General features: G+C 39.4%; 1 protein-coding gene across 3 annotated transcripts in view; it reads left to right on the top strand.

Annotated features, from left to right (window-relative positions):
* The window catches only part of MYO1C (myosin IC), a 1794562-nt gene that overhangs the window by 1199664 nt on the left and 574666 nt on the right, over positions 1-20232 (top strand). For all 3 annotated transcript variants that reach the window (XM_044054342.1, XM_044054344.1, XM_044054343.1), the window contains exon 7: positions 1009-1107. In XM_044054342.1, the coding sequence (XP_043910277.1) occupies positions 1009-1107 (99 nt within the window). The remainder of the gene's footprint in view (positions 1-1008; positions 1108-20232) is intronic.

Below are 20232 nucleotides of genomic sequence, written 5' to 3'. Positions count from 1 at the left end.
TCAGTGATGAATTGTAGCATCAATATCTGTTTGTCATTTTGATAGAATAGGTGAATGAGAAAGGAGAATGGTAGTTATGACAAAGCCAGGGAGTCGGACAAACTTATTTCTAGTGGTTTGAAGAGAATCTGCCCTGTTTTGGGTAGGAATAAAATGGAGCTGACAAATCTGTAAAAATAGAATTTGTATCAGTCGAGGTCTATTTTAAAAAGGGTAATGGGACCCTGTAAAATGCATCTTTTCTGGTTTGTTTGTTTAAGCAGTGGATTTCTAACATGGGGTGTTCTGTAAGCATGGCGCGAATGAAGAATGGAAAATGAGAAGTGTACTAATAGTGAGGCAAGGCTTAGCTTCTGATACAAATGTTGGAGAGATGGCATATAGTCAAATAAGGGAGAACTTGTAGTGAAGTGGAGTACAGATTACAAGAAACTCTGAGAATTCAGCCTTGCTAAGTAGTTACTTAAGTTGTTAAGCTTATATTCAAGGTTAGACTATTCCTTAACTATTTCTATTCTAATTAAAAAGTTGTGTAAGGTCACTGATAATTATTTTAATTTAATTTGCACTGTTTGGAAGAAATACAAGCATAAATTATAATGGTTCCTTTAAATACCAACATTTATGAAGAGGCATGATTTGACACTGTAACACTTTGTAGCATAAAACAATTCCAACATTAAGTAACGTGTAGAAATGGAACCATAAATGACATAAAATTTCACTTTTGTTCTGTTGCTTGATACTGTATATTAATGAAACAATCACTTGTAACTGTAATGGCTGCTGTATTTTTTATATAATAACATTGCATTCTGCTGCTACAATGTAAAATTAGATACCAAGCCACTCTAAACAGATGGTGCATGCCTTTCATTTTGATTCTTAAGAAAAGCTGAAGTTCTGGATATGTTTTGAGGTATAGGAAAAAATGCTTACTGCCCACAACTGTGCTAAGAGTACTCAGATGTTCTGAATTGTTTGCCATTCTTCCTCTGATTATTTTAGGGCCAGTGTGCCAAAGTGAGCTCCATTAATGATAAGAATGACTGGAAGATGGTCAGAAAGGCTCTGTCTGTCATCGACTTTAGTGACAATGAGGTGGAAGTAAGTACTCTCAATGCTTTCTTTTTATATGTTTACACTAGTTTCAACTGTTGTATTTATTTCTGGACTAGATGGTATCAGCAATAAAGAGAAAACACACTGAATGCAATGTTGTATTACTTTTTCTGAGAAAAGTTTTAAAGTCCTTTAAATATAAAAACTTGTTTTACTTTATATATAACCTACTGCTGATAAGCTACCTAAACACAGTTCATGTAACCTTACCTTTGGCAAGTATCATTCCATGCTGTTCTGTATGTAGTCTGCTCACGAAGAGTAATTACTTGAGTAGATTAAAATTGGTTGTCTATAGTCAGCCTTGAGTTTCACAAATGTTTGTTGGATCTGTTGTAATTTTTATGCACAGCTTTGAAGGGAAGCTGTTTTTGCAGCCAGGGACAGTGAGTTTAGGAATGTCAAAACAGGACAATTGCAAGTTTCCTGTAGTTGATATTTCACTAGATCGAAGCAGCCTAGTGGACCTGATGATGGAGAAGGTGAGATTTACTTCAGTTTTCCACATCTCCCACTTCCCTGAGTTTGTGTGACTTCAGAATAGGTATATTAAGAGATTTATAATGAGAGAGCTTAACCACTGCTTGGGGCAGGGAGCTGCATGGCTCTTGACCCCTGCAAAAAATGTTTTGTGACCTCAGGAATGCCACTATAACCTTTCAAGGCTTAGTCCTTTCAGTTTAGATTAATAGCATGTTGACTAAACAATGTATGATTAATCATAGTAAACAAAGATTTTAAAACCTTGGTAACATGTCTGTTTTACTCAGGGCTTGGTATTCAGCTATCAGTAGTTAAGCTGCGGTTTTGAATCATTAACTTTTTAATGTAGACAGTAGATTCAAATAGACACACATTGGTGCAACTGTTTAGTTCTGCAAAGCCCAGGCGCATAACTTATGTATACATTTCAAAGTACACATCTTCCTGATATCATCATAATGTGCATTTAGTGATCCTTGCCCCTCCCTCCACTCTGATTCGCTGAGAGATCTACTATTTATTCCACAGACCATCTACTGGAATGTTGTCTCTAATCTCAGCAGAAAATTTCTGCAAATGTTTACATTTAACTGCTGTACTGAGACCTTTTTCCCACCCTTGTGTTTTTAATTTCTATACAGTTATGTGATAGTGGAGCTAAAATACACAGCTTAAGTCGTTATGGTGGGCAGACCCCACACGTGGCCTCATGTGAGGCTTACTCTCCTGCAAAAAACATTCTATTTCTCATATTGTTGCCATAGGTTTGATGGCTGTGCTCAAAAATTGTGTCTGTTACAGTTGGTCCTTGGTAAGTTTTGCACTGACTGTTCATTGAGAAGCCTGATTTATTACATACCATGGTCGACACTTTAACTTAATCTGAGCAGTTTCAATTCTGTCCTTTGTCTTTAATCTTTCTGGCACGTCTTACTCTGCCAAAATCTGTGTAGTCTTTTCACCTGAGGAGTAACTACAGTGAAGTTCTTCGTATTTCACTGTTGCAGTCATTACATTTGGGTAATTGCTGGCAGGTTGCCCTCAGTCGGCCTGAATTCCAAAGTCTTTGGTCCTGCATCGGTTGCTGTCTCCTCTTCCATGGCATCAGGTCATCGGGGGTATAAAACTTGCAATCAACACCATTTTCTTTAGTCTTTCTTGCCGCGCAGTGCCAGAAGCAGAAGCATTTCGCAAGTGCCGGTCGTCCGACTACTTAAATATTTGAGTCTGAGTTTCAGAACCGAAGTCTTCACTAAAGCTAATTACCCCATTGTGGAAACTTTTTTCTTGCTTTTTACAGATGTCAGAAAAAGTTAATAATTGTATTACTTGTGAGAAGCAAATACCTCATAATTTCCATTTATACTGTATTCCTTGCCTAGGCCCTGATCACAATGTGCCTGGCTGTCGGTTTTGTGCTAGATTCAACCAACACACTATTAAGCTTTGGTATATTTTTGCATCAAAGTATTTTGGAAACAGATTTAACTACCCAGAAATGTCGTTGGATAGCAATCCGACTACTGGAGTACATAAAAAACGTAAAGAAAAGGACAGAGAAAGGCAGTCGAGATCCAAAACCGACGACGAAGCTTCTCCTAAGCCAGTTGCCGGTTCGCCGGTACTCAGTGAGGTGCTTTCGCAGCCCCTGATACCATCTACCTTCGAGTCGCTGGCTTCTACTGACACCCATGTGGAGTCCGGCATGCCGCTAGATAAACAAGGTATTGGACCGACAGATGTATCTCCCTCAGATGGGTCCGGAGCTGCTGAGCAGGCACCGGCTTCTGAGGGTGTATTCAGACCTCAACATTTGTATATCAAACCAACGACAGCTGCAAAACCAAAGACAAAAGCAACTTCTAAAATTAAAAAAACGACGCATGAACCGCGTGCACAGGCCTCTATGCCTAAAAAACAGATGGTCAAAATGGCTGAAGACCTTATTACCTTGATCAGGGGTACCCATCCCCCTCCAGATAAGAGGCCTAGGCAAGACACTGATTACGAATCTTCTGATCAGGTTTCTGTTTCTTCTGACTCCTCTTCTAATCAGGAATTATCTATACCTCCCTATGAGGATTCTGATGCTGAAGAGTCTATTCCATCTGCATCTCCTCCTGAGGATTATTCATTTGGAGAAACCTTGCATACTTTGAGGGAGCATTTTCACTGGGAGAGTCAAGACTTCTAAGAATCAAAAAAGAGGCTCAGGGATTTCCTTCTTCTCCCTCAGCACAAGCCTTTAGCCATTCCCCCTGTTTTAGACCTTGTGGATGATGTGTATTCGGAGTCAAACTTGACCCCTGACTCCCTTACCTCTGGCTCCCAGTAAGCCTGACATATATTACAGGGTCCCTGACTTACATACATTTTTATTTAGAAACCCTGCTGCTTATCCTGAAACTATTTCACATGGTCCAAAGGGAGTTAAGGCCTCAACAGCAAAAAATCCTACCCCCTCTGACAGAGATTCAAGGGCTCTAGACAGATGAGGAAAAAAGGTTTATACATCTGCAACCTTGGCAATCAGGGCATTAAACTGTCAATTTCATATGCTTAAGTATCAACATGTTATGGGATTGCTGAAACAGAAAATGATGTTGATTTCAGAATGTGCAGAAAGTAAAGAATTGCAGGAATTAGTGCATGCAGCTGAACAAGTTGGAAAGCATACTTTGCAATGTGGTTTTGATTCCTTGGAGGCCTCCTACAGAGCCGCAGTTACTGGATCTGCGATTAGGAGGCATGCCTGGTTAAAGGAACAAAATTTACCTGATCATGTTAAAGCTCAATTGCTAGATGCACCTTTACAGCATGATTCTCTGTTTGGTATTAAGGCAGAAGAAGTTTTAAAGAAAATGGAAGACAAAGCTAAGTCTATGCAAGACTTCTTACAAGTGCAGCCACCAAGATTCAGTAGACACTGGCCTACAAAAAATTGGTCCTTTCCTGTGTCAGACAGAGCTCAAAGGGGCAAATCCAGATGCCCTAAGGGTTCCATATACCAGGCAGAAGATTCATACAGGTCAAAGCAATGGGGCGCTTCCACCTCCAAATCTGGAGGAGATAAAGTGCAAACCTACAGAAAGCAATCCCAATGACTTCCCTCTGCCTACACCAAGCACTTATCTTTTGGCAGCACCCATGGGGGAACATTAGCACTTTTTGCTCAAAATTGGCAGTTAATAACCCAGGACAAGTGGGTACTAAACATCATATCACAGGGATACAGATTCCATTTCCATACTCTGCCAATGGCAAATGGTTGGCCAGATCTGCCGAAAAATCAATGGGCAGAAGCACAGAAACAGGTAACGTCCCTCATGGATATGGGAGCCATTCAGCCAGTACCAGAACAGGAAAAAGACTAGGTTTTTACTCAAGACTGTTCTTGGTACCCAGAAAGGACAAGGCCTGGCAGCCAGTACTGGATTTATCGATTTTGAACACATACCTGGACATTCCAGAATTCAAAATGCTGACTTTGTAGCAGCTTCTCCCCATGCTGGGCAAGAATGCTTGGCTGGTGACTTTAGACCTAAAAGAGGCATACCTGCATGTCCCAATAAGACAATCGTATAGAAGATACCTCAGATTCAAGGCTGGCTTAATGCATTACCAATTCTCTGCACTGCTGTTTGGCTTATCTACTGTGCCTAGGGTCTTTACAAAGTGCCTGGCACCAGTAATTGCATTTTGCAGACAAAGAAGTATACAAATATATCCTTACTTGGACGACTGTCTCATTCAAGGAGAGAACAAGGACACTCTTCTTCGACACCTGGCATTTGTGAAAAGGCTTCTAACATGCCTAGGGCACACAATAAACAAAAATAAATCACAACTGGTACCCTCTCAAAAGATAACATTCCAGCGTGCAAGCTTGGATACAACTGCCCAGATGGCTTACCTCACGCCAGACAAGCAAAGGCAACTGACTGCTTACTTCAAACTGATGGCAACAAAACCCAGTCTTCTGCAAGGCAAATTCTGCAGGCTCTGGGCTTCATGGCATCCTGCATCCTACTAATTCCATATGCAAGACTGCATATGAGGAAACTTCAATGGTACCTAAAAAGTTTATGGAGTCAACATTCACACAGTCTGGAAACAATGATTCCTCTCATTCCCTGCCTGCAATAGGAGTTTATATGATGGGCAAAGGCATGTCACCAAAACATGGGACTGCCCTTCACTCTACCCCCTGCCAGCAAAACCTTAACAACAGATACATCAGACTATGCCTGGGGAGCCCACATGGCAGGAAGATGCATTCAGGGCTTATGCACACCAAAACAAATGCATCTTCATATCACACAGAAAGAGATGCTAGCTGTTCAAAATGCCCTAACAGCCTTCAAGGAGTTATTTCATCCAGGACAACTACTGATAAAGACGGACAGCACCACAGTCATGTGGTATATAAACAAGCAAGGGGGCACACACTAATGCCCCCTTTGCAGATTAACCATGGCACTGTGGGACACAGCTTTGACCTACCAAATACATCTTCAAGCTCAATTCCTGCCAGGAAAACAAAACACTCTGGCAGACGATTCAAGCAGAAACCTTATGGATCCTCACAAGTGGAAACTAAATCCACAAGTCTTCAGCATGATAACAGAGAAATGGGGAGCCCAGACATAGATCTATTCGCCTCTCCTCAAAATTATCAATTAAAAAGATTCTGCACAAGGATTTATCACAGACAAGCATGGAAAGTGGACGCCCTGTCCTTCAGTTGGAAAAAACTTATCAGTTTATGCCTTTCCTCCTCTGCCTCTTCTACCCAAGGTCCTCTTAAAAGTCAGACAAGAGAAGCCAAAGATGATATTAATTGCCCCGGACTGGCCCCACCAATACTGGTACCCAATCCTAAAGAACTTGGCTCAATACCCAGCTTGGACCTTGCCTCAAAGACCACAACCACTGTCCCAGCAAAGCAATCAGATCCTGCACAGTCAACTACAGACTCTGAACCTGGCAGCTTGGCTAATCAGGTAGTCATACAAACAACACCTCTCAGTAAAGCTGTGATGGATGTCATTTTGGAAGCCAGAAGGCCTAGTACTAGAAAATCTTATGCTGACAAATGGAAGAGATTCTGTGCTTGGAATCAAGCACAAGGATCTGATACAGCAGAACCAAATATTCCTCCGATATTACAATACTTAACTGAGATACTTGACAAATGCCTATCTTTCTCATCGATCAAAATCCATGCCTCTGCCATTTCGGCTCATTACAATATGGAGCCACCAATCTTTTCTCATTCTTTACTAAAGCAGTATCTTAGAGGAGCCAAAAATGTAAGGCCTCCTAGAAGCTCACCATTACCTGCATGGGACCTCAGTTATGTGTTGGAAAAGCTCACCCTGCCTCCATTTGAACCAGCTGCTATTGCTGATCTAAAGTTCTTATCATGGAAAACAGCTCTGCTACTAGCAATTACTTCAGCAAGAAGAGTTTCAGAGCTACAGGCCCTCATGGCTGTAGAGCCTTTTATCATATTTTACCCAGACAGGATGTCTCTGAGGACAAATCCTACTTTTATGCCTAAGGTGGTTTCCAGTGTGGCTCTTAACCAATCATTTCATCTGCCAACTTTTTATCCAAATCCGCAGAACAAGGGGGAGAGAATTCTACATTCCTTGGACATAAACAGACAGCTAAGATTCTACTTGAGCAGGACAAAAGCTCTAAGAAAAACTGAGCAATTACTAGTCTCATATGCTGCAGGATCAGAAGGAAAGGCAATTTCAAAGCAGACAATTTCAAAGTGGATAAGCCACTGCATCCTTTTCTGCTACTTACACCATGGTAAACCTGTGCCCAAGGGCATTACGTCTCATTCCACCAGAGCTGCAGCTACTTCAGCAGCCTTTCTCAGAGGAGTACCAACCAAAGACATTCTAGAGGCTGCTACTTGGAGTTCTGTTCACACCTTTACAAAGCATTACCATTTGCCTCTCTACCCTAAATCCAGGGCAGGCTTTGTCACTGCAGTGCTGCAGGGCCTTATAGCCGCACCTAATGGTGTTTAGCCCCAGCCTCCCAACCATAGCTTTGGGATTCTACCCAAATGTAATGACTGCAACAGTGAAACACGAAGAACATAGTACAGCTGTGTACACTTACCATAATTGTAGATGTTCGAGTGTATTCACGGTTACAGTCCAGGTTACCCTCCCACCATCCCCCTGTCATTCTGAAGTTTATCTTTCCTTCTCGGTCTTCTACAACCTATGTGGTGTATTTGCTTGTAGATGAAGGTAAAGAGTATATTGATGCATGTATATTTATATATTTATATAATTTTGCTACCTTTTTGGGGGCACCTGACATCGGGGGCAAGAAAAAATAAAGGAAATGGCATCGGCTGCATGTTTTATACCCCTGACGACCTGACATCATGGAAGAGGAGACAGCTAACGCAGGACCCAAGACTTTGGAATTCGGGCTGACTGAGGGCAACCTGCCAGCAGATTACCCAAATGTAATGACTGCAACAGTGAATACACTCGAACATCTACATTTATGGTAAGTGTACACAACTGTACTTTTTTTCACCTTTCTTCAATTTTATTCCTCCTGCATTCTTGCGACCTATAAAGTTTTTTGTGCAGCTTGGTTAGATTTCATAGTTTCGGCAGCATCTACCCACAAAGTGCTTCTGTATTCTTATTTTCAGTGTAGTATTTTTCTTGTTTTTTTTTTCCTTCTCATTGTTGTCCTGACTTCATTTTGTTTAATTTGCATTATCTGTTTAAATGACTGCTCTTTGAGAGGCTCTACTCACACACAGTTTTGCTGCAGATATGTAAAACAGGCCACCTTTTCTGACAAGTTGTGTATTTTACTATAGTTTTGATTTACAAAAGACTTTGAGACTTACTGATGTAATGTATGCATATATTTTGTGAACACCTTTATTAAGTTCACAATATTTACATAATGACATGGGTACACTTACATTTATAGAAAAGAAAACATTGTACACATTAGACTTTTCTTTTTTTTAATAATTATTCACTCCAAGTATTACATAACTGCTCAAACCCTGCCTTCCCTTAATTTTCACTCTTCCTGCTGTATATTTTTCTTCATGTATTCTTCCCACAAATTCCACTTATTTCTGGATAATTTGTTCCTTCACTTTTTCCACTTTCAGTTCTTTATTTTCCTTAACAGTATTCAATACTTCATTTATGGTTGGATTTGGTTTTGATTTCCATTTTCTATTTAATGCATTTTGGCAGCAAATAGCATTAAACTGAGCAAGACACTGACTTAATCTTGAAAAATTGACTTCCCAGTGCCCACTCAGGAAAAGCAGGTTACAGCCAAGTAAAATGGATAACATTTTCTGACATGTTAGAAAAATGCATGTTATAAAGCTGCCAATTGACAGTTGTTAGTTTTCTGCAGACATCTTGTGGTTCACAAACCCTGTACCAGTGTCAGTCGTGGTTTAAATATTTGTTTCAAACATATTAGGAAATGTTGCATGTTTTATTTAGCTGCACATATCACTTCATTGGCTTGTTAGGATTAAATTTGCATAATTAAAAAACTAGTAGCATTCTGGACCTAGCAAATCCTAGATAAATAAATAACTGTGTACACACATTGCTCGTAGCATGTCAGGACGTGTTGCTGGTTTCATTTAGCTGGAGTTAGCTGCTTGCAGTCTCTCACTGATCTAATGCAGGTAGCTGCCTTACCATGTTTTGGAGCTCTGGAGTATTCCAGGTTCTCATCTTAAAGGAAAACTACACCATAAACACAGTTTATCATCCCTAAATTTATATTCTTTCCTACTTTGATTCCTACACTGTCTTAGATATCACCAAAATGTAGCATTTCTGTGCTGCTTACTCATGCATGCCATGTTTCTTTTACGTGAAAGTTTGTGATTCCTTTAGGATTTGTTCTCGCTAAGTCTTGTATCATACTAACCAATCCCGTCTTAAGGTTTGTGGTTCTGGAAAAGCCTGCACAGAGTGATGTTTTTCTAGATCTTCATTCTTTTTCTGGTACTAGTGTCATAAACCTCTTGAGTCTCTGGAATTTTGAAGCTGTTTCACTCATGCTGTTTTCTGCTGTCCTGCTGAGGCTATACACCTATGGGTTTTTTGGGAATTCATAGTTTTGTTATTGTATAGTATCAGTCACAGCTGAGAGAATGGCCAAGGCTTGAGTTTCATGAAATTATACCACTGATTGATAAGAATAGGGAGGAACCCCAGTAGATAACCAATTCCTTTATTTACAAAAAAATTATTTTGTAAAATGCTAATTATATTGTTAAAAGAAGGCAAAGAACACAACCCAGTGTGTGTCACTGGGCAAAATAAAAGTTACTGACAGTCTGTTCAGAGTCTATTAAATAAAGTGAGCAGGAATCTTGAGGGCTAGTCGCCATCAGGTTGTTACCTTGATAAATTTAAAAAGACAGTTGGTCAGTGAGCTGTTCTGATGATGTGTTGCTGCTGGGCAAGATTTAAAATCATTGATTTATAGTCAGTATTAAACTCGAGGTGTATGCCACAAAAAATGGTGCTGTATCTCAACCAGACATAGGCAAACCTGACACAAAATGTCTTTTGGGATGGAGAAACAGTTTAAAAACAAAATCTATGCACATTATATCCACAACACACAATGTTCACACACACAGACCATCTTATGCTGAGGCACTAAAAATCAATCTCCCTAGACGGCAAAGACCTCCTAAGCCTGCGAACAACAATGCCTGTCCTCAGGAATCTCTAAAGGAAACACCAAACACTGCACATAAATCTACACCCAGTGTACGCCCAAAACCAAAGCCCATAAGGAGATTCCATTGTGCGACACACAGATGCCCCACTTACCAGACAGAACAAAGAGAAGATTATAGTCAATTGCTTGTCTGGAGCTAGCATCTGCCAAGTTACACATACACTCAAGTTATTGCACCACATGTACCAGTATGATTCTATCATAATCCATGTGGGTGTAAATATCCAGAGACATATTTCTGTGGATTTTATGAAGAAACACATTATGGACCTCTCTGAATATGTGTCTGACTGGTATGTGGCAGCATTCTACCTTTGCCAAGGATGATGCTACAGTATAAACAAAAAATTGACTTTAGCAATTGACATAGTTTGACAGGGATTCAGTATCTGGCAACCTGAGAGGACATGGTCAACATATCACATTGCTTTTCTAAAGATGGCCTGCATCTGTCCTCGTTGGGCTTACTGAGTTTGACTAAAATTTTATCCACCACCTTAGAGCCTTTGTTAGGCAATGCCAAAGTCATAAACATACCAACATAGTAAGTAAAACCTAAAGTAACCTAAAGGTATAACTGCTCAATGCTAGGAGCCTTAATGAGGAATTCCACACCCTACAAGCTCTCCTTACTCTGGAGAATATAAACATCTGTGCCACTACCGAGACATGGTTTAAAGGTGCAGAAAGTACTCCAGTAGTACAAGGCTACAGTGCCTTCCAGACATTTAGACCATCAGCTACACAGTCTGGGACTTAAGGTGGAGATGTCTCGATCTACATTAGCAACAAGTATACCTCAAGGTTCATTAAACAGGATGACACCCTGGAGTTCATTCACATGCAGATCACCTTCAACAGTATCCCTTAACATATCTTAGAAAACTGTAGGTCACCATCTATGTCTCAAGAATCCCACAACTCTTTATCTTATCCAAAAATACTCTATTCATCGGAGACTTTAACTACCCCTCTATAGACTGGGAAATGAGCACTGCCACCAACTTCCAGGTGCAACTTTTTCTGAACTTTAACACAAATGCCATTGATCAGTAAGTAAGCACTTGAACCATAGTTTCATACATACTGGACCTTTTTGTTGGACAAACTTTTGTATTTTCTCCTTAGCATGTACTGCAGCAACAAATTATTTTTGTCCATCCAGAAAAGGATATTCTGATAATAGCTTGGTACAGCAGCTTGAATCTCACACCTGCTTCTTGACATTCCCTGAATAATGGAATAAATGTACTCCTCTTCGTCCTGGTGTACAGTGAGTAATCATTTTCTGCAAATACTCTACTGTCTCCCACTTTTTGTACTTTGACCTTCTGCCACAGTTTTGTCTGAATCAACTCTTTCTCTTGGTAGGATTGCATCTTTACTATTAAAGGTCTAGGTTGCTTTCTCATGACTAGGTTTGGAGCATACACACAATGTGCCCTTTTAGTTAACTCCAGCTGTGGAATACCAGTCCAGTTGCTTATTTGTACTTTCATAAAATTAATACTGTCTGTCCCTTCCTGTTTCTCTGGTGCAGTAGAAGATCTCAGGTTTTCCCTGCATGCTCTGTCTTCTAATTATATTTTTTGAAACATCTCTTATTCTGACCTCTGATTTTTGCAGTTTTATCATGAATGTCTGTTTAAAGCTTTTTCCATTTTTCCAGCCTTTTGTTATCTTAGTTTATATACTCCTTCAGTGTTTCATTTATTATTTTTTTAAACAAGAAAAGTCTATTAAATTTTCACATATGACGTAGGCAATCTTACATTTATATACTTGAAGACAAACCATATTGACACAATTTCAGCTGCAGCATTATACATTACAAACCACGTTGACACAGTCATATTTGCAAACATTATACAACACTTGTAATCTGTCCAGTTATTGCCAGTCAAACATTACATAGCTCTTTCAAATCCTGCCTTCTTTTAAACCTCATGCCTCCTCTGCATTTATTGTTCCCATTTTTTCTGTGTAATTTTCTCTTACCCTTTTCTAAAGATCCCAATCCCGATTATTTTGTCTCGGTTATTATATTTGTTACTTAAAATAAAGTTGGTTAAGACCCTGATTTCCATTTTCTAGTAATTGCTTTTCTAGCAGCCACCATAAATAGACTCAACAAGGCCTTACTATGTCTAGGCAATTAAATTCTGTATCACAGCTCAAAAATTGAATTTCCCTAGTTACACCAATTTGCTCACCCAGTATCTCTGACAAAGCAGTCTACAGGGAATCTTTAAAGTCTGGCAACTTGATAAACTCCCAGAAAATATGTTCCCATTTACCTCTTTCTTCCCCATCACATCTCCAACATTTGCTGTCTACCTGAGAAAGAATTCTTTTGAGTCTACTTGGGGTATAAAAATACTATGTAAACACTTCCAAGCAAAGATACTAAATCTTCTAGACTTTGTTGCATGTTGGGGAGATGTACAGATATCCCCCACTGTTTCTTTGTGAATTGGTTATCCAGTCTCTTTCCAATCCTTTCTAACCTCCTCAGATTGATTCTTATAGTTATCATGCAGTATTTTGTATGCTGTACTAATTGTTCCTTTTTTAATGGCAGCTTCTGTTCTAGATTGTACTAAAAACTCTACCAGTGCTGGTCTTTCATTTGGGACACCGTATTTCTTTCTCTTTCTCTATACTCTGATATTAATCCTTCATAGGGAGGGCAATTTCTAAAGTACAGTCCAAATAAATTCTTGGCGTCTTCCCATTCTGTTACTTTTCCATCTGTAGTTATTTGCTCCCAACACCTTGGTTCCTTTGCCAGTTTTCTCAAATAAATTCCAGCCTCCTCTTGCCTATTATCTGTATCCCTAGTTGCAGTCATCTCTATCGGCAGAATCTCCTTTCTCCATTCCCATGTTGGCTTAGTTCTTAAAATACTTTCTGCTACTTTATGAATATAATATTCTATATAATTATTGTTATTCTCCTTAAAGGTCTGCATCCAAAGTCCCAGTCTCTCCTTGTTTCTTACTCTTCCCCCGTTTCATCAGCATCCCTTTAACCTTTGAATTACAGTTTTCTATGTGTGCTATGTGTTGGAGCCTTAATTGTGTTGCTCTAAAATACCCCATCAAGTTGCGTAATCCCAATCTGCCTTGTTCTCTTGGAAGTATCAGCTCATCCCACTTGACTGTTGCCATTTTCCCTTCCCAGATAAATCCTTCAGCTGCTTACTAATTGCAGTCCGCAACTTCTTCTGTTAATAAAAATATGCCTGACCTTGTGTATAAGACGAAAGGGACTAAAAACATTTTAACTGCTTGTAGCTTAATATCAGTATCCAAATTACAAAGCTTCCATTTGCTCAGTTTTTGTATTATCTTTTCTTTAGCCTCTTCCCACATTATCCTTGGCTGCTGTACTGGAATCATTTTTAATCCATACTCCTAAATACTTCATTGCATCATGTCCCCATATATATGGATATTGCTGAATTAATTCATGTATGGGTACGTAATTTACCACTATTGCCTTTGTTTTAGCTTAATTAATTTTGTATCCCAAAGAGATTTAAAACTGTCTCAAAGTGTTCCACAACACTGTAATTTCCCTTTCTAGTTTTGCCAGGTATACATTAATATCTGCAAAGAGAGCCAGCTTTTCTTGACTACCATACCAGTTATATCCTTGAATTTCTGAGTCCCTTATTTTCTTTGCCAGTTGTTCTAAATATAATGCAGATAAAGGGGAGAGAGGACATCTCTGCCTGGTTCCTCTGCTCAAGCAGAAATTATCAGACAGGACCCCCCCACCCACTTTAATTGTTTGCCTCTGATCCACCATATATCATCCTAATCGGCGTTATAATTTTATCAGGGAATGCAAATGCTTCCATTGCCCTGCTTATAAACTCTGTTTGCTCTGTCAAATGCTTTCTCTGCATCAAGACCCACCAACAGTGGTATTTTCTTACATTCTGCTTCCCTCTGGATCATCAGAGTTCTGTTAATGTTGTCAAATGTTTGCCTCCCCTCCACAAAACCACATTGATCCATATCTGTCAATTTTTGCATCACTTTTGCAATTTTGTTTAGCCATTGCAGACATAAACACTGTATAATCATGGTTTAATATTCAAATGGGCCTGTATGTAGCTGGATTTGATGGATCTTTACCCCCTTTAGGTATTAGTTACCACCACTTTCTTCCAGGATGTTGATTCTTTTCCTCCTCTTAAAGTACTGTTACACAAAATCTTCCAGATCTTTATCAGTTTGTTCCCTCATAGCCTTCCACAGGAATACCGTTATTCCTGGGGGCTTTCCTGTAGATTGGTTATGCCTCACCATTTTTATCTCCTCTCCTTCTATCCTGTTAGTAAGTGAGCCTCATCTACCTCTAGCCTTGGCATATTTAATTTTTCCATAAACATTTCCATTTGTATATTTTCTTGATTTCTGTATTTCTGTGCTTTATACAGACATTCACAGAATTTGCAAAATATTTCTCATACCTCAATAAGATCACTTGTTATTTTCCTTGTTGTAGGCTCACTAAGCCTGACTGCAGCCCTTTCAACTTTCTGTCGCCTGAGTCACTGTGCTAAGAGTTTTTGTGTTGTAGAGTTATTATCAAAAACAGTTGCTTAACAGCAGTCTTTCTAAACTCATGCATATTATTGAGATAGTCCTATATTTTCTGTTTAGCATTATGCAGTTGCTCCTCTTCTTGTTCTGTGGCATTCCCCCTCTTTTGCAATACTTGAACATTTGTCAGTAACTCTAAATAATTCTTGTTACTTGTAAACCAAATCTCCTTTTCTTTTATTTCCGCCCTATTTTTAAACTCCACTTTAATTTTGTCCCACTCTCTAGCTAAATTTATCGGAATAAATTTCTATCTTATCTAATATCTCCTGAATAATTTCTACTACTCATTCCTTAATTTCCTCTCTCTTCAACAGTAAGGTGGGAACGCACCAGTGTCTCATTTTTATTTCATTACCCTGTGTTTTTATTTTAATTGCTATTGGCACATAATCTGAAGTAGTTATTGGGCATGTATCAAGACCTTCAAATAAATGCACATTTCTTTGAAATGTAAATTCTGTGTAGCCTAACCCAGTTTTTGTATCTTTGGAAAGAATATGTAAATTCACTCCAAACTCATAGGGTGTTTCATTCATTTTAATCAGCTCTGAGTACATTTGACTTTTTTCCTTTCAGTTACTGGAAGTCATATCTTGCACCAAAGCTGGAACTTGCACTGCTTTTTGCTGAACAGCTTTAGAAATCTTCCCAGTCAGTGTCTTTTCCTCACCTTTTGTGAATGTTTTTCTTTCAAGTTCTTTGAATTTCTTTTTGCTGGCATCCAGGCAGTGCACTTACTAACCAGTTACTGAAATATACCCAAAAATACGAGTTTACTGGCTCTGTCTCTCTCTTTTGAGTTTCCATTTTCTTATTGAGAGAGCTGAAATTAAGCTGTTAACTCAGTGTTCAGACATATTGGAAGCCCAACCAAACATACTGGGTCTGGTTCTTACCAATATAGGAGAGTATTGCCCTCACTGATGAGGTCAGATCACAAAGCTTCCTCATTTGAAATAAAAATCAACTTGGTGGACTCAGCAAAACCTATTGAAGTTAGAAACTATTCCCAAAGCAAACTATATATTTAATCAACAGTTTGTAAAAATTCAGTGTCCAGCCCAGCCTAGAGTTCACAACAGCCTATGTAGAATTATTCACAGAAATACTGTGCAAACATGTAAATGGCTACACTGAGGTTGTTGTACTACAAGAAGTAAGCCCAAAACAAACTACACTTGTGGAGTCCTAATCTTAACGGGGTGTATAACAAAGGAAAAAAGTCATGGCCAAAGTCATGAAGCAGAACTCTCATAAAGACGAGATCACTAATAAAAGTCCAACAAGGTCAATTATTAGGTCATGATAACTTCTCAGGTTTAAGACAGCCACAAGGCCTTCTACAACTGTGTCTGAAACCTGAAAGGTAAAAATGCAACAGTGTGCTGAACATGTTAGTAAATGGCACCACCTTCCCTGAGCAGAGTGACATAGTAAATCTGCTGGCCAGCAAGTTCCATCCACTCATACTTTAACTTCCACCCCCCAGCTATCAGCAATGAGCAGGTCTTAACGGTGCTTACTAAGGCTAAAAACACATCCTTGGTGGTGCCCGCCAGTATCCCAGGTTGCCTCTTAAATAGCCTGAAACATGACCTATCATGACCACTTTTGTCACTTTTAAACTGCAGCCTCAAAACAGGCTATGCACCAAGTCAGTGGAGGATGGCAGTGGTTATTTCTTTCACAAGGGTGGGCCAACAACCAACCTCAGGAACTTCAGACCCATTTGTCTGACTAGTCTAATATGCAAAGCCATGGAACGAATTATCTTAGAAATGATCAACAAAAGCATTGGTAGGTTGTATACAGTGGACCCATCCCAGTTTGGTTTTGTCAAAGTAAAGTCATGCTTACTTAACCTGGTAGAGTTGTTTGAGAAGATAATCAAGGCAATGGGTGAAGAGAAAACAGCACATACCGCCTTCCTAGACCTGGCTAAGGAATTTGACACAATACCTCACTCAGGATTTGTGGACAAGCTCACTGAGCTAGGCATAATTCCCTTCAGAACTCGCTGGATTGCCAACTGTTTCACAGCTGGGACCCAAGACGTCATGATTGGCGAGACCATTTCCAGCAAGAGGCAGGTCATCAGTGGAGTACAGTAGGGCTTCCTGCTGGGTCCACTCCTGTTTGGCATCTTTTTCTCAGAGGTCAAGGCCTTCTGGCTCAAAAAGTTCACTGATGACTGTAAATTGGAAGCTGTCATTAACCTTCCCCATGACACTAACATCCTGCAAGAGGTTCTAACACAGACAAATGACTTGTGCCAAAACTATGGATTAAAACTCAGTGCAAAGAAGTGCATTGTCGTGCCTTTTGGGAAAATGTGTACCCATGCAAATTACTCCTATAAGAGTTAAATATCTGGGAACGTATGTAGACAGTGTTCTGGACTTTGACCAACATGTAACCAGGGTAGCAAGAAAATAATTCTATGTCACCCAACTTATAAGTAAGGGTATGACATCCAGGTCCAAGGAAGTTCCAGTATTACTCTACTTGTCATTTATCAGACCTATCACTGAGTGCAGTGCCCCCTTCGGCATGTACCTGACTAGACATATGCAACAGTTGTAATGCCCATAGGAGTTCCTCACCAAGAGAATCCAGGGTATTAACACACTGTCCTGTACAGATCACCTTAGAGCCCTGCCTGTACTGTCTGTCTCCTACAGGTTGTTGAGGGGCGATCTGTGCTTAGCATATAAAGGACCCTTGGATACAGCCTTGAAGGAGCTTTTGCACATCTGCAAAACATGCAGCACTAGAATACTTGCAACATAAATTGAGCATGCTGGCAAAACAGATATGAGATTTAAAGGATCCCCATGCTCTGGAATAGGCTGCCTATGCATGTGAAGCAGAGTTTATTCCCGAACACTATTCAAACGTAACCATGACCTTTGGATGGGAAATTTGAAATCCATCCCTGGGCTGATCCCCATGTCTCTTACAGAAGCTGACAGTGAACATTCCCTAACCAAAATTGGATGGGTAATCATGAATTCTTCCCTGGGCAGGCCCCATGTCTATTATAGACAAAAGCCAACAATAAACATTAGAACACAACGCTGCTCCGGCACAATAAAGGCTGCCCCTTTACCCACGAACCAAACTGCTGTTGCAATCACAAAGTAAAACGATGTTCAAACGGATAATTTAAATATATTTAATGAAAATGAAAATAAAAGACAGAAAAAAGTAACTGATTAAGCGCTTTCGTCTCCTTAATGGAGACTTCTTCAGAATCCAGTTTCTCTTACTAATTCATACATTTTATATCACAGCATTGGTAGCCTATTGGCTAAAATTCAACAATTTCTTTAATTGAACAATGTATTCATTTATAACAAAATTAATTGATAGCAAATTAAAAGGGCTAGCTCCTGGTTAAAAGTCAGTACACAACTGTTTGGAACATTACATTCTTTAAAACTGTGATGAACAGAAACACAAATACAGGTTCACAAATACAATAAACATTCCCTAAGTATCATGCCACCCATAACATTTTAACAACCTCCTAAGTAATATAGCCTTCCTAACAAACATACCCCCATTTAAGACCCACTTGTTACCAGGGGGTTGAATTGGGTTGGGTTGTGGGGCTAAGCTTATAAAGACCTTGGTGGTCGATAGCATAGTGTATACCTATGAACCTATCAAATCACTGTTGATACAATTTCTGTTGGCAGGTTAACAGTGATTCTTTCTGTATGTTCACTTCTTGGTTGCATAACTGTAGAATTATTTTATTTAAATGGATGGGAGGTGCATTCTCTTATCAAGGGGTGGAGGTGTGTTTGCTGCTCTTAAGAAAAATAGTTTAAAATGTTATGTTGAGATACAGGTTTAACATTTTTTTTCATCTGGTTAAAACTTCATGGTGTTGTATCTTGACCAGACATAGGCAAACCTGACACAGAATGTCTTTTGGGATGGTTAAACCTTAGTTGAAAAACAAAATCACATCAGTACAATAATCATCAGACTGTTGCAGAGACATTAAACGTACATGAGATATCCAAATAAGATTTAGGTATCTGAATATCTGAATCTTTCGATTCTATATTACAAGATCGAAGCTTTACTTAATCAAATAAGTAAAGCTTGAACTTGTAATATCGAAACCATAAATTGTCGAATGGCCGATTTAACCCAGGGAAACACTTCCCTTGACCATTCTGTGAAGTATGCCCATTTTTCCAATTTGGAGCGATCTCGGAGTTGGTATATTTAGGTAAGGGGGTGTGGGGGGTGAAGCGCCCCACTTGATTTCGGATGTAAATTTTTTTTATTTGGCCAAGGGAGGTATTTCCCTTGGTTGAATCAGCTGTCAGTATTACAAGATCGAGCTTTAGTCATTCAATTAACTAAAGTTTTGATGTAATATAGACGCTATCTATCTCCTCCTAACTGAAAGCAATCCGCTTTTGAGGCTAATTACAATGGAACTAACCAGGGATGGTGGAGAGACCATGAGTACAGTACGGAATATGAATGTAATTCAACTTACAAGGAAGTTGGAGAAAAAACTGACTAAATTAAAGAGTACACAGTGGCAGAGACAACATATGGAGGCATGTCTTAGTTTTAAGGTGGTGCTGAGAGGGTTATGAGTATTAAAAATGCCTACATTCAGTACCACCTATCCAGAATTGCTAATTAAATGGCAAAAATTGAATTTGGACACTAGCTATGGATATATCAAGCTATTGATCGAGCAGTACCGATTAATAGAATGCATACTAACAGCGGAAATTACATCTCTGCAGAAAGCGTTTGATTCCCTCTTAAATTTTGCTGACATGAGTGCCTTTGTTAGTGAACTAACCTAGTGATACTAGACAACAAATTGCTTCTAGACAAAAATAAAAAATTGGAACGGGACTTCAATGACTTCCGAAAGGGGAATATGTTCTCCTGGCCTAGAGAGAATGCTAGGAGTGCAACTGTTAATGTAACTGTACAACCACCTTCTACAAATTGCAATACATCTACTGCTATGATTCCCACAGTGACGTTATCGGCTGGTACGTCACAAGCAGAAGTTGTTGTGGAGCGAGAGAACTACAAGATGAGTGGAGAGGCTTCTTTGCAGCTGGACAAGGGCCCTGTATATTCAATGAAACAACCAGCATCAACCATGATGAATGTTAGAAGGAAAGAAAGTCAGGCGATGACCACCGCTTCCATTCCTGTTATAGCACGTGGT

The sequence above is a fragment of the Protopterus annectens genome, chromosome 13.part0 (assembly GCF_019279795.1).
Source record: "Protopterus annectens isolate FY-2018-M chromosome 13.part0, PAN1.0, whole genome shotgun sequence".
In the NCBI taxonomy this organism is placed as follows: domain Eukaryota; kingdom Metazoa; phylum Chordata; order Ceratodontiformes; family Protopteridae; genus Protopterus; species Protopterus annectens.
This window is presented reverse-complemented; position numbering and strand designations above follow the sequence as displayed.